The sequence below is a fragment of the Colletotrichum aenigma genome (genome assembly GCF_013390185.1).
Source record: "Colletotrichum aenigma strain Cg56 chromosome Unknown KSG_Cg56_contig09, whole genome shotgun sequence".
Classification (NCBI taxonomy): Eukaryota; Fungi; Ascomycota; class Sordariomycetes; order Glomerellales; family Glomerellaceae; genus Colletotrichum; species Colletotrichum aenigma.
In genome coordinates, this window is record NW_023500915.1 from 4,079,743 (window position 1) to 4,094,674 (window position 14,932).

The 14,932-nt window shown below is 52.0% G+C and overlaps 4 protein-coding genes across 4 annotated transcripts; 2 read left to right on the forward strand and 2 right to left on the reverse strand.

The window, feature by feature from the left end:
• Positions 1 to 6,673: 6,673 nt before the first annotated feature.
• Positions 6,674 to 9,596, forward strand: bxlB (putative exo-1,4-beta-xylosidase bxlB; the record flags this gene model as incomplete). The annotated part of the gene is made up of 4 exons (XM_037329025.1): positions 6,674 to 6,954; positions 7,007 to 7,135; positions 7,195 to 7,627; positions 7,683 to 9,596. 4 exons carry the CDS (start codon positions 6,674 to 6,676, stop codon positions 9,594 to 9,596), a joined length of 2,757 nt encoding a protein of 918 aa, XP_037172548.1.
• A 74-nt stretch (positions 9,597 to 9,670) lies between these two features.
• P5CR-0 (Pyrroline-5-carboxylate reductase) lies at positions 9,671 to 10,613 on the reverse strand (the record flags this gene model as incomplete). Its single annotated transcript, XM_037329026.1, has 2 exons — positions 9,671 to 10,509; positions 10,571 to 10,613. The coding sequence occupies 2 exons, from the start codon at positions 10,611 to 10,613 to the stop codon at positions 9,671 to 9,673; spliced, it is 882 nt and encodes a 293-aa protein (XP_037172544.1).
• A 794-nt stretch (positions 10,614 to 11,407) lies between these two features.
• Positions 11,408 to 12,898, forward strand: mtr-2 (N amino acid transport system protein; the record flags this gene model as incomplete). The annotated part of the gene is made up of 1 exon (XM_037329027.1): positions 11,408 to 12,898. The coding sequence occupies one exon, from the start codon at positions 11,408 to 11,410 to the stop codon at positions 12,896 to 12,898; it is 1,491 nt and encodes a 496-aa protein (XP_037172545.1).
• Positions 12,899 to 12,972: 74 nt separating this feature from the next.
• CGCA056_v013786 (uncharacterized protein) lies at positions 12,973 to 14,607 on the reverse strand (the record flags this gene model as incomplete). The annotated part of the gene is made up of 1 exon (XM_037329028.1): positions 12,973 to 14,607. One exon carries the CDS (start codon positions 14,605 to 14,607, stop codon positions 12,973 to 12,975), a length of 1,635 nt encoding a protein of 544 aa, XP_037172546.1.
• Positions 14,608 to 14,932: the final 325 nt, after the last annotated feature.

Here is a 14,932-nt window from a genome sequence, read left to right on the forward strand (position 1 = left end):
GATGACAGCTTGGCTTCACCCACTTTGGCAAAAGCATTTGGAAGCGCAGAGTGGGATTGACCTTGTGCCGACATGGTCGTTGGCACTCGGGGGCTGCACGCAAGCGGCGAAGCCAACCTCCACCCTCCAAGATGGCCCTTCCATGCTTGATGATGTATTCGGCTGACTTGGCGTCCGTGTACACCTCCATCACGAGCTCGACACCAAGCGCAACCGAGGGCATCCCAGGTTGCCAGAGGGCCTTCAGCTTTGGAGAAACAGGGAAATGGTGTCAAACACAACGTCCCCGAGAAAACAAAATTGGACGCACAGTTCCTTCAGGAGCGTGTCATGCTTCATAGGCCACGCCAGAGCGCCTCAACCGACAAACATATTGAGACAGGGGACGTGCGACTGCACCATCAATCCTCAAGCCAATAGTTCGCAGCTGTCAAATTGTGCAGCGGCGAACAAAGGAACTGTGACTGAACTTGTCTGCCATCGGGGAACTGGTGGTTCAAGCGCTGGTAAACATTGCCTCTTCTTTTGTCGATATTCTCTCTTTTGGAAGACAAGATTCCAATGGTTCGACCCGGGGTCCCTGTGGAATCGATGGACCGCATTTCGCTTCCCACGATTGTCCATCAATGGTGAGATTAACGACCTGAAGGGGGCAAGGCCGTGACCGGGATACTTTGACCACATGATTAAGAATTGGCCCTGTCAATAGCAGCACCTGGTGATACCCACAAAGCCCCAGAGGATGCCGACCTGGCGACCTCCTGTCCCGTACGATGGCCGGGCTTTGGGATGTTGGACGAATTGGACAGGCGTGCTTGACGCTTACGATTCCCTCGCGAGACGTTCCGTCCGGTGGTACAGAGTATGGCGCAGGAGGAGGAGGGAGCTGTCAGTGACTGTGCGTCAGTGCGGCGACGCGTCAAAACGCAAATTGGAATTACCACAATCCCAACAATTGAGAGGTTCAGACGGTCATAAGACGGCCGTCAGGGGCAACATCATAACATAAAGGCATTTGTCTTTCTTTGCGCAGAGCCCCTCGGCCGAAACATGGCCAAAGAAGAAAGCGAGGCCAGACCTCCGCCGTGAGACTAGGCGCTTCATGTGCTGCAAGCATGGCAAAGACCTGGAGGCGGTACGCGACACGCTGCTGTTGGAAAGTCTAAATCAACTCGCCTCGCTCAAAGCAGGCGTCGGCAGACCAGGATTAACGTCAGGGCCAACAAGAGTTGGAGGCGAAAGTTGCAGTCGACACTCAAGCGCCCATCTCGACATGTCTGTTCGTCCGGCCGGTCGGCGGCGATCGTCGCTCCTCCGCCCAAGCTGCGGCGGACAGAGTTCGGATAACCGTCAAGCGTGCAGCCCATGGATGGTTCAGACGGCTTGCCTTCCAAGGCTCGACGGCTGAAAAGTTTGACGGAGCTTTGGCCTCCTCCTCCCTCCGTCATGGCAGCACAGCACGGATGATGTCCTCTCCATATTGGATTGCAACCTCTGAGCCATCACCCTTGAACCCCGAGCGCTGCAGCCACTCGAAGAGAAGAATCGGTGATCCAGATCAAAGCCCCGCTAACCAAGATCTGTAGTGGGCGAGTTCGCCGTCAGCCCCATCGCGGCGGTGTTTCGTCACCCTGTTCTCGTCTTCTTTTCAATATCGATGCTACACCATCTGTTCGGATACCGCACCACGGCCGGCAGTATGCGGGCTTTTCGCGATCAGAGCTCAAAAGAGATGCTCCGGCAGGTTACGGCGGGTCTAGAGGCCGATCCTGCATCCTTGGGCTGCAGTACATGCAGTTGGAAAAAGCTGTGCCTCTCAGGGACCAGTTTGCCAGTGCTTCTGGAAGTCTTTTTTTTGCTTTTTCCTTCCAGACTTTTGCGAGTGGGAAGTCATCATCTCAACGGCGACTGGCTAGCCAGATGGAGATCATACACTTTCTGCCGCAATGTTTCCATGCTATGGGCACAACAACCAACATCTTGCTGTAACATTTTCGCCCCCAATGTTGATCCTCCTAAGAGACGCATATGCATATCGTTGCAAAAGTAACGACTGCTAAGATAAACGCCCCTTGTGCCCCCGAACCTTGGCCTGGCAAGGTTGACCTTCAGAGCTCGGTTCACAGCTTGCGCCAGTCGCTTGACCGCATCTCGTCCAAATCCTTTCTCAGTTCCTTCAAACCCTTTGCTGCAGCAAAACGGGTCTTCTATGCCTGATGTAACAGAACTCGACCATGCCCTGTCAGCCCAGCCCGCTTCGCGAGTCTGTTCCCCTGGCCGGTCTCCTCTGTCGGTCGATATCCCGTCTGAAAACTCCACCCGCGAAGGTCTGAGTCCCGCGGCCCATTGCCAATTGTGTCTTTGCACGTCCGTCCCCGGTTGCGGGAGCCGTCTGCTGGAGCGTTCGACATTCTGCAACGGCCTTTCGCCAAACGCAACCTGGTTACGCGAGCACAGCGTCTCATCAGTCGAGGCAAAAGGCCCGACGGATTCTCATGCGAAGCTGAGCACTTCGAAACGATAACAGTAGAGCTTCTGCTGCTGTGCCACACAAGCTCACGGCGACCACAGACCGTGTGGCACGCGGGCGCTTGTTTGTTAGGTAGGCCGGCCGCAGGGAGAACCGCCCCCCGCGGACTGTCACTACAGGACTGCTGCGGAAGATCTCGCCGTGTGCGATGCTGATACCACGCCGCCCGCTTTCCCGAACCCCCGGCCTCACCAACCAACCTCCAGGACGCTAGGCGAGTCGAAGCAGGACCCCGCTCGCCCGCTTGCGTGGTGCGAGATCGAAGGCGGCCCTTGGACTGCGGACGGGGGGGGGGGGGGGGGGGTTGGCGGCCCATTGCTGCAAACTTTGACCGTCGGCTGCGAATGGTCCCCGCAACCAGTGTTCCAGTTGGCGGGGTAAAAGATATCGTGAGAAAATGTTCGCGGGGTAAGTAAGCGGCTGTCATACGAACAAGTTTCGCCTCTCCGAAGTCGCGGCGTGCCGACGGCTGACTTGGATTTGGGTGTTGTTTCTACGGCTCGAGCCTGCTGCCGGCCGGTTTCCTTGGTTCCTTTGGTTTAAGCTTGTCGGTTTCCCTTGGTCGTTGTTTCTTGGTTCCCCCTTGCTGAGTCTGAGCGTATGGCGGGTATGTCTTGCATGCAAGACATGATGGGGGAGTCACGGTACATCAGTCATGTCCGTGAGGGCGAACAAGCAAGGCTGTGGTGTTCTTAGTTTGCTACGGATATGCTGACTGCTTATTCCACTTTTTTCAACGACGTCTGACAGTCTCGTGGCTATTTGTCCAAGTGGATGTGAGGCAGCCTCCAGGGAGGCCTTCATGAACCATGAGGCTTCCTCCCTAAGACTAATAGTATAATTTTGGTAAATGCGTTGTCATCTACAGCCTGACGGTCAAACATTAAGTGGTGTACCTCCAAGTCATCCAATAGGTCGATAATGACACGAAGGCGCAATGGCTCTGAGTTGTCATGCATGTGCAAGGCGCAGGCATTCGCATTCGCAGCCTGCTTCACCAAGTGGAGTTGACTTCTTCATACCTCCGTACTTTATCATCTCGTAGTCTTGAGCATCGAGCATCGAACAACTTTCCTTTCCCTTGTGCTTTCAGATCAACTTTCGCAGGCTGGAGCGTCATTTCTATCTATATCGGACCATCGTCGAAACCAGTACACAAGTGCTCTTGTTGAATAGCTTGACGAGAAACATGGCCGATATCACAGTCCCGGTATACCAATACACTCCTCTAAAGCATCCAGAATCCATCCGGATCCTTAACTTGCATCCGGCTGAAGATCGAAATGCGCCGATTGTCTGCAGCTTCCTAGATGAAAATCCGATTGTGCCGAAGATAGAAGAATGGGAATGCAGAGCTGTCGATCCACGAGGATGTACAGGAGACTGCTTCTATGGCCCCATCGATGGAGAATTTCCTTCTGGTTCTGATGGAGAATCTTCGTCTGCAGAAGCACCTAAAAACAGACTTGCAGATGAGTTGCAAGAGCTGGTCATTGAGAGCACGGAGCAGGCCTATGGTAGACACAACGATGACGCCATCAGCATTAATGACACCAAAAGCACCATCAAGAAACCCGCGAGAAAATGGCACGAAAGCGTCTTTCGCCCTCCTGGATTTCCGAAATATGAAGCATTGTCATACACATGGGGCGCCGCCTCCGATTCACTTCCAATTACCCTGGGTTCAGACGGAGCTCAGATCAAGGTCACTCGAAATTGCCACGGAGCGCTTCGAAATCTCCGCTCGCAGACGTCTTTTCGTCTGCTCTGGATCGACGCCATCTGCATGAACCAACAAGACAATATGGAAAAAACACATCAAGTTCGCATGATGGGTCAGGTTTACGCAGCTTCATATCGAGTTGACATCTACCTAGGGGAGGAAACACCATCAAGTCGCATTCTCTTTGAGGAACTAGCACTAGCAGAACAAACACCCAAAGTGCGTAAACCGCGTGGATGGGATCTAGACCGACCGATTCCTTCAACGGAAGTGGCGGAAGCCATGGACACTCTCTTTGAGCGACCATGGTTCAATAGGGTGTGGGTACTTCAAGAGGCCAACAACTCAAAGCTTGCCACTTTTCCTGACGCCGCTATCCTTTGTGGCCCATCCTCTTCACGATCAATTCTACTCAGTGAATGCGTGTTTGGCTACAATTATGATCGGGTAACTCAAAAACCGCCCCCCTTTTCGCTTAAGAGTTGTACTTGGGAGGTGAAGGCGCAAGGACTCAAGGACGCCATCGCCAAAACATTAGGCTGTGCAGCCACCGATGCTCGAGATAAGATATTCGCTCTAAAGGGTTTGACACAAGCAAGCGGCGCTGCTTTTGACAACTTAATCAGTTACACAGACGGGTTCGAAATCACGTTCTTCAAGGTCGCACAGTACTTGCTTGAGTCTGAGTCTGATCTTTCAGTTCTATCGTTCAGTAGACATCCTCATCAGATGGCAATGCCTTCGTAGATTCCATCCTGGACAAACCAATGCGTTAATATCCATATCGAGGGTGTGCCTAGGATTGGCGGGCCAGATGATTTGGATGATGACTTGTTTCCAGCTGGAAGGAAAACTTTTGCAGTTCGATCTCGAATGTGTTCCTGTGGAAGGTGCACAGGCAATCATGCAATCATGCATGTAGAGGGCTACAAGGTCTCGGCGGTTGAGCATATCGGAACACCTTTCATGGCCACTGAAATCTTGCTGCTAGAAGGGCAAGTGAGGAGTATGCTGAGTAGCATTGATAACAGCAACCCTTGGGACCATGAAGCGGCCCATGAAAGCCCTGATGAAATAATTCTTCAAGGTTTGTCGATGTTGCTCATAATTTTCAGCGCAATGTTCCGCTAATGCTTGTGAAAGAATTCCGAAATCAAAAGTATGAACCCTACGTCATACTAGTACTTCTTTTGCGTGTGAGTCCCCATTTCGGAAAGAGGCAACGCGAAAATAAGGAGTGGCCATTCGCAGCCGAAATCGTTCCATTTACTAACAAAGCCTCCAGGGTTACAGCAGCTCCGCGATCGAACATTGGCTTTCCAACGAACCGAATACTGAGGTTTCTGACTATATACATTCGTCTCTATATGGATACTCTCTATGTCTAGATTCCGAGGGCGAAATAGGATTGGTGCCTAAAGAAGCACGACTAGGAGACGCGATATGCTACGTTAAGCAAGCTTATTCCGCCATCCTTCTCCGACCACGAGATGCAGGTGGATGGGAGTTGATCAGTGGGTTCTGCTCTCATGGAATTGGTCGATTTTATAATGCAGCCGTTGGTGATCTCATTTCCGCAGGATACAAAGAAGCCGAATTTGAGATTTGGTAGTCCCATATTGCTAAGCAGGCGAAAGGCATCAACGATGAAAAGCCATGCTCCAAATTCTCATTGATTCGAATGCCGTTATGATCTCGTGATGTCTGTATGCCCGTGGCAGAATCATTTCAGATTGAGCATCATGAGTCGTTGTAGTTACTATTCTGGCCCATGTTACCAAGTTTGCCAAAGATTTCCGAAGAAAAGATGCGTTAGAAACAGCTTTCTTCAATGACAACAGGTTCATAAAAGTCTCCAGTGAGTCTCAATTACTCATAGGAAGGCATTTTCTAATTTGAAGAATTTCCCAACATATCATAGACTATGTAAGCTGGCATCCTCAGCCCCTATTCGCCCGTCGCGAAAGCTTGGCCACGGAACGAACGTCGCTGATAACTGCACTTCATTTAACCATGCCAACGCGAATAGAATAAGCGCGAACCACACAGTAGCTCGAGGATTTCTGTCCCGCATGGGCAACACGACTTATCCCGTCCCTCTCGTGAGGAAGAGAGCCAATTGTGTAATGGAAGCATGGATGAGCAGGATATCACCCGGGCTTTTACCAGAAATGAATGTGTGCGTCTTATCGAATTGTGCATTTCACGAGTTATGCGCGTTCTAAGAAGTCTAAACCACTGTCAGCGAAGGATTTACATCCCAATGTCACACAGGGGCGGCATTCCGCCTGTGCCAAGGTACGCGGCCCCGCAGCCGACGCGGGGTAGTGATACGACACTGCTATCAGGGGTTAAGGCGACACACGAATCTCACCTCATCCATCTCGTAGAGGAATACATCGCCTCGATCGGTTGTCGCGATGAGGCCTAAAAACACTGAGGAGCTCATTCTATTGATTCAGGGGATTGCTCTGACGGTCGGAGCGTATGCCGACGATGCCCAGAAGCCCTTAACCTCGCGGACCTGCCTTCCGGCGCCAGAGTATGCGCCGGAAATCGGTAGCCGGCGCTGTTTTGACGACACACCGAACTTGAAAGCCTTCATCAACGGCGCGTCGCTCACTCGACACAACACGGTTGATTCATGCGCCAGGCTGTGCGGCCAGGCTGGGTACTCGCTGGCGGGCATCAAACACGACAGGTATAGACATCGTGCTCATCAGTGTGTTTGATTGTGATACTGATTATTACAGGGGAGGTCTGTGTGTCTGCGGGAACGAGATCAATATCAAGGGATCCCAAATCAGCGATGCGCAAAGCACATGCGATGCATCTGGAACCGTTTGCACGGAGTCGCTGATACCGTGTGACGAAGAAAATATGTGAGTTTCCAAGTCTAGGAACCACCAATGAGTATTATTTCAATGCTTACAATGAAAAGGATCGAGGTTTACGAGATTATCAACCCCATTTTCGATGAGAAAGCTCCAGGAAACTTTCCAGATTGCACACGAGATCCACTCTGCTCCAATGACGTCTGTGACAAGTCGCTCTCCGACAAACAGAGGGCGGCGGCGTTGGTTGCCGAACTTACTATCTGGGAGAAGCTCGACAACCTGGTAAACGAAGCACCAGGTATTCCCAGGCTTCGGGTTCTGCCCTATGAATGGTGGAGTGAGGGGCTTCATGGCGTCGCAAGATCGCCAGGGACGAAATTTACCTCCAAAGGGAACTTCAGCTACGCGACTTCCTTTCCTCAACCTATTCTTCTCGGCTCCGCATTTGACGATGAACTAGTGCGGGCGGTGGGAGAGGTTGTGAGCAGGGAGGCCAGAGCCTTCAGCAACGCTGGCAGGTCTGGGCTTGACCTCTACGTGGGTAGCCGATGAGCACGCTTTCATTGGTCCCAGAACCTACTGACGAACTTAGTCTCCCAACATCAACGCTTTCAAAGATCCCCGATGGGGTCGTGGCCAAGAGACTCCTGGCGAGGATACCTTCCATCTGCAGAAATATGTCTCAGCTATGCTTTCAGGCCTGGAAGGAGATGATCCCGATAAGAAACTCATCGCAACCTGCAAGCATTACGCAGCCAATGATTTCGAGAACTACCAAGGTGTAGACCGCTCCGGCTTTAACGCCATCATCAGCACTCAAGATTTGTCCGAATACTACCTTCCACCATTCAAGACATGTGCCGTCGAGAAGAACGTCGGATCCTTCATGTGCAGCTATAACGGCATCAATGGCACGCCTCTTTGTGCGAACAGCTACCTTATCGAGGACATTTTACGGAAGCACTGGGGATGGAACGGGGACGGGCAGTATGTCTCCACAGACTGTGACTGCGTCGCGCTGATGGTCTCGTACCATCATTATGCTCCCGATCTAGGACACGCCGCAGCATGGTCCATGAAAGCGGGCACGGATCTTGAATGCAACGCTTTTCCCGGATCAGAGGCTCTTCAGTCTGCTTGGAACCAGTCGCTGATCTCCGAAAAAGACGTGGATAAGGCACTGACGCGGATGTATACATCTCTCGTGTCGGTCGGCTTGTTCGACTCGGACAGGAAAGACCCGTTGCGCTCTCTAGGCTGGGACGAGGTCAACACCAAAGAGGCGCAAGATCTTGCGTATCGGGCAGCCGTCGAAGGCGCTGTTCTTCTGAAGAATGATGGCATTTTGCCTCTGTCTCCTGATTCCTCGAAGAAATATGCCCTCATTGGGCCATGGGTTAGCGCGACAACGCAAATGCAAGGAAACTACTTCGGTCCTGCTCCATACCTCATCTCTCCACGAAAGGCCGCGAAGGACCTTGGCCTGGATTTCACCTACTTCCTTGGATCGAGGATGAACAAGTCCGACTCATCATTCGCACAGGCTATCAAGGCAGCTCAAGTCGCGGATGTCGTCATTTTCATGGGCGGCGTAGACAACACCCTGGAGCAAGAGACTCTCGACCGCAGCACTTTGGCGTGGCCTGAGCCTCAACTGAAGCTCCTTCGTGCCCTCTCGGAAGTGGGAAAGCCGCTAGTTGTTCTTCAATTCGGAGGCGGGCAGGTTGACGACACAGAACTACTTGCAAACGACTCCGTGAACGCGATTCTCTGGGGCGGATACCCTGGTCAATCGGGCGGAAAGGCGATTCTGGACATCGTCTTCGGTCGCGCGGCGCCTGCTGGTCGTCTCTCCGTCACGCAGTACCCGGCATCATACAATGATGCTGTCCCAGCCACCGATATGAACCTCAGACCTGGGCCTGGCAACTCTGGTCTCGGGCGCACCTACAGGTGGTACACTGGAGAAACGCCGGTCCCTTACGGGTTTGGTTTGCACTACACAAAGTTTAGTGTGGATATGAAGCCAGCGTCGAACGTCCATGATATTGATATTGCTCAAATGGCCGCAGAAGCAAACGACGATGCCCCTTCTGAAATTCCCTCCTGGCAGCGTGGCCTGGAAAGGCGTATGGTCACCGTGACCGTCTCCGCCAAGAACGAGGGAAATGTGATTTCAGACTACGTCGCGCTCGTATTCCTACGGTCGGAGGCCGGTCCGAAGCCATGGCCTCATAAGACTCTGGTCGGATACACGCGTCTTCGCAATATCAAGCCTGGCGAGGAGAGGAAGGAGGAAATTATCATCAAGATGGAGCAGCTCGTCCGAGTCGATGAAGTGGGAAACCGGGTGCTATATGAAGGCCTCTATTCTCTGTTTCTAGATGTCGACGACAAGGCACCGAACGTAATCACGATCTTTGGGGATCCATGGGTCATTGAAGAGTTTCCTCAGCCGAAGGAAGATGCGAACGTACGAGATGAACATGTCAATTTGGAACTTTAAAGGAGATGATGGTACATAAGGAACACATAAGTTGTCAGGATAGGAATGTCAACGAGTATAAATTACTCAATAAGCTAAGAGTTGGACATCTCCTTGGAGCGAGCCGCCGCTGCCATGATGGCGCTTGTGTATGCTGACCTGACTCCCAACCTCTCCAACTCCAATAGTGCCCTGATTGAACAGCCTCCAGGCGATGCAATCTTCTCCCGCAAGACGCTCGGATGGTTTCCAGCAGGCACCAGCTTCATCATACCGATTGCGCTGGTAAAAGCCATATCCTGCGCCTCCGGCCGCTTCACACCCTCAGCAACAGCTGCATCTAGGAGGCCATCGACAGCCAAAAGCAGAAGCGACCCAGCACACCCGACAAGAACTGCAGAGATATCAAATGAACTTTCCGGTATGAAGCGGCTTTGGCCGACTTGGTTAAAGATCCATGTTGCGATCTCCTTATTGGCATCCGTAAGTGTGTCGAAGTCTGCCGTACACAGGCTCAAGGCCTCACGAATCTTGGCGGCCATATTAGGCATTACCCGGACAGCCTGAAAGGGTGTCTGGTCATCAGATGATTCCCCATTTCCGACAGCGAGACGGGCGAGCTCTTTGGTGGTGATCCCGGCCATGATGCTGATGACTAGTTTGCCTCGAAGAGCCTCCTTGACTCCCTGAGCTGCGAAAACTTCGCTTCTCTTGACGGGCTTTGTAGCTACGATAACCACATCTGCGTCCCGCATGGCAGCTTCATTGTCCTTTTGCAGAAGTACCTTCAGTCGCGCCGAGGAATCAGACAACTCCTCCTCGACGCGACGTTTTGAGGCCTCGGTGCCGACTGTGGCGATAACCCGGTTTATGGTGTGGCTTTGCTTGTCCAAGGGGTCGAGTATGCCTTTTGAAATTGCGGTACCAAGAGTGCCTGTAGGTATGCGTGTTAGAAACTGGTGTCGAGCTGTGCAACGGGGTATGGGAAAACTGACCGCAGCCGATGACGGCAATTGTGAGTGGAGTGTTGTTTCCCATGATGCTTGTCTATCAGGTATATGGCACGTTTGTGTGCGGCGAAGGCGCTTCAAGGATCAAATTAAAGAATGGTATTCTCTCGGAAGACTTAGAATCAGCTCTGAAGCTACTTTCATTGTTACTTTTGATACAATGAGGTTACCGGCCCGAGTATTTGGCGGTGGGTCATCTCGGCCCGGAGGAGATCACCCCCACGGTCATCTCCCCACGTCATGGATCACGAATCTCTCTCGGGCCTAGATGAGAGCTTTTAACTGTAACTTAATTACAATTAGATAATTTGAAAGCTCCAAGGATTTTGCAAAAGCAGAGCAGGCGCGCAAAAACCCCTCGGGGAAAGCGATGGTTTCTGTTTCTTCCCCGGACCTAATCCCCACCATTCCCGCAATCAGTAATGTAAACCACCTAAAATTTGTTTCTGTTAGGTAAATTATTCAAATGCAAAAGAGCTCAAGAGCGTGAGTCTATCTTATCTGAGAAGTTATAAGCTCCAGGGTCCAAAGAGGTCGTCCATTGTTACAGCTGGAAAGATAAGCCGACGTCTCTTATTAGCATATGGTACCATTCAAAACCCAAGTGATTTCTTTCTTATCTGTCATCTTGCTAGTTTGGTCCGCCTTGTTATCTTCTAAGTTGCTGGACCGGTCACAGGGGCTGTCGGTCCGAGTTTTGTGGCATCTTGGTACTATTCAGACAAGTTTGTCAAAATTACAAAAGGATGCTGATGGTAAGACTTAATAATTCATGCTTCAAACCAGCAGTGCTTATCGAAACATTCGTCAAGTAATATCAACATGAAAGCTCTTGACGTCAACGGAAACACCACGAAAGAGGGCCATGACCTAAGCACCGTCGAATCGCAAGCAAACGGACAACTCTTCGAGGACGTCTTTAGCAACGAAAATGGTGAGGTCAACTTTCGAGGCGTATCCTGGCAGGCTGCGGCTGTCCTTGTCGCAAAATTCCAGATCGGCCTCGGGGCTCTCAGCCTCCCACGAACCTTTCATGTCCTCGAGTTCTTTCCCGGCATTCTCTGTTTTCTTGTCTTAGCCATGATATCAACCGTCGCCGGCTACCTGTGCGGCAACGCCAGACAATATTACCCACACATGCACAGCATAGCAGATGCGAGCGAGCTCCTCTTCGGGAAAGGGGCTAGAGAAGTAGTGGGGTTCATCTACTACCTCTACCTCGCCATGACGGCTGGAGCAGGTTTGCTCACTACCTCGGTTGCGTTCAACGCTCTGTCGGAGCATGGAGCTTGTACGACTGTCTTCGTTGGAGTAACCTCCGTCGCCGCCTTTCTGATCGGCACTGGCTTTCGAGGTCTTCAAAAGGTCGCCTGGATCAGTTGGGTGGGAGTCACGGTCATCTTCATCGCCATATGGACAACAGCTATAGCCTGCCTCACTCAAAGTCGTCCAGCCGCCGGTCCAGCAAGTGGGCCCATCGATCTCGATGTCCGCGCGTTTCCGAATACGACCTTTCCCGAGGCGATGACGGCGATCTCCAATCAGCTGTTTGCAGTGGGCGCTTCGGCAACGTTCTTCTCCATTTCGGCAGAAATGAAGCATCCGGAAAAGTTCACGCGGGCACTCATCTGCGGTCAGACCTTCATCGTGGCGACATGTGTTGCAATTGCAACTATTGTCTATGCGAAGGTTGGGCAGTATCTCGCAAGCCCGGCGCTGGGATCAGCTGGGCCCCTGATCAAAAAGGTGTCCTATGGCATCGCGCTGCCGGGGCTGCTGGTGACTGTGGTATTGTACAGCCATATTGCGGCCAAGTATTGCTTTGTGAGGTTCTTGCGGGGCACCAGACACCTACAGGCAAACACTGTCAAGCACTGGGCTGTATGGGTAGGATCGATGTTGGTGACCGTGGTATTCGGGTTCGTTATCGTTGGCGTGGTGCCTTTCTTCAGCGATTTCTTGAGTTTGGTAGGAGCGCTGGTCAACCCTTTCTTTACGAATGTTGTTCCTGGGTTCATGCTGTTATTCTATGTCGCGCGGAAGCCGCTGAAGGTCACAGACACGGCAGCCATGTTGAGACGCGAGCAGAGCGCCACGCCTCAGGAGCAGCACCACTGGCTTGTGGAGGCCATGGCTGCATGTAAGAAAGGGGAATGGAAAGATGCCGCGATGGTAGCTGTGGGGCTGTTCATGATTCTCTCCGGAGCTTTCATTATTGTTGGAGGGACTTACTCAACAATCCTTAGCATCAAGAAGTCATACAGCGACGGTCTCATCGGAGGTGTCTTCTCCTGTGGGGACAACTCCATTTGAGATTCGTAATCTCAAATAATGTCACGATCCTACGATCATCTTCAAAAATTTGCTATTAAGTAGATGTTGTTGCTTTAGTCATAGTTTTTCTCCGTTGCCATGGGAGGTGCATCCCAAAAGAAACTCGTGTCCATCAAGTTGGCGAAGCTTTGCATGTGCAACACTTGCTCCGGCTCGCTAGTAAGCCCTAGCAAAGCGTTGTTGATGTCCGCGCTGTGATTGAACGCATCCATTCCTCCAGCTAACACTTGAGCTGCCTGAAGTTCCGTCTCTTCAAGTAGCATTTGATCTCCATCGAGTCCCAAATGCTGAATATCGGATCCCATGCGACCTTGTAGAGTTGGTGAACGCTGTGGAGTCATTGGCTGCAGCAGATTTGCCAGTGACTCCAAGTACGCCGCGTCCAGGTTCACCATATCCTGCGGCGATCGTACCATGTTCTTGACATGCCGAGTAATGTCTTTTATGAGACCAACGGCGGTTCTTTGGAATGATGGGCCAAGGATACCGTCGCATGGCAGGCACAACAGCAGACATAAGAAGAGTGCTGCATTCGGTGCAAGAAGGGTTAGAGCATCTGGTGCCCGACGGAGATCGTCAGTTGGGAACTTGAGCAGTTGACGCAGCGTTCCCAAAGCGCCATGAACACTGTTCGCCAGACCAGGCGTGTCTGATGACAACCCCTCTCCCATGGCAGGGAAGCCAAGACTTGAAGCTGGTGCTGACGGCAGCTCAGAGGACCGAGAATCTTTGGCCACTGAAGTCATGAGGGCCTGTCTCAAAATTGATGACGAAATATTGAGCCTGACACTCTGTTCCCAAACCCCGACAAGGGCCGAAAGATGGTCCTGACCAGAGTAAAGCAGTCTCTGATCGAGCGATAGATCGTCGTTCTGATGCAGCCTGCCTTTTCCATCAAAATGAGGTTGCCAAGTCAGTTTCCATCTGTTTAGCTCAGAGTCCAAGAGGTCAGAGAGACAAGGAAGCATGGTTGAGGATGCCTTTGGAATCATGACGCGGATCTTGGATTGAATACGTCGCAGATCAGCGCTACAACAAGCAACGAAATCAAGCGGCAGAGAATGATTCATCTTCAACCAGGTCTGCAGATCGAGAAGACGAGGGGAATCTTCCTCATCTCCGAGATTCAGCGAGGCTCGCCTCATGAAAAACATGCCTTGCTGTTTGTCCTGTCGAAATAGGGCAAGCCAAGCCCGTCTGCGCCTCGCGGTCTGCTGGGCATTTCCATTGCTCTGCTCCAAGTCCAGGTCGTGGAGTATTTGAAATGCGTAGCCGCTGTGGAGGTATGAGATATCGTCATCCTCGTCTTTCCAACAGACGAGTAGGTAAAATGCCTGCATAGTCTCAACAGACCTGTCTCCCTCGGCAAACGTGCGGACAGCCAGGTTGCGAGCCAGGCTGCACAGTCGGGTTTGAAGAAAAGGATCCGTCTTGAGAGATAGCTGCCCATCTTGGTAGTTGGAAAACTTGGAGGAACAAAACAGCACTGTGGCAAACAGTAGCTGGCTTCTTCGCCTAACATCGTTGTGTGTGTCGAAGTGGGGGTCCAAGACGTATTCCCATTTCGCATTCATCTCGATCATGAAATGTTCGAAAAGTGCTATTGATGCCGCCTCACTTATAATGCCATTGTCGATTGGGTCCGTGATAGTTTGCCCAAGGCTCATGGATGCCGAGTAGCTGGGCATCTTTACCGGAGGACCAGCCTGGCTGGTAGTTGCCTGCCCAGGCCCACCCACTTTTAGCGGAGTGAGAAGCCATGAAAGTTTCAACGACGGCTGAGATGGCTGGCTGGCTTGCCCTTGGAAATTCCGTCTACCAGATTCTCCAGGATCATTACTTGCACCGAAAGGTGGTCTGTCCCCCGATGTGATGAAGCTGAAAGGTGCCCCTCTCTTGCCCTTGAGAGTCGCCAGCGTCGCAATGATTCTCGCACGTATCTCCGCAGTAATGGGAGGTTGAGGCCCGACATCAAGGTGAGGGGCATCATGGCTTACCGGCGTCGGAGGGACC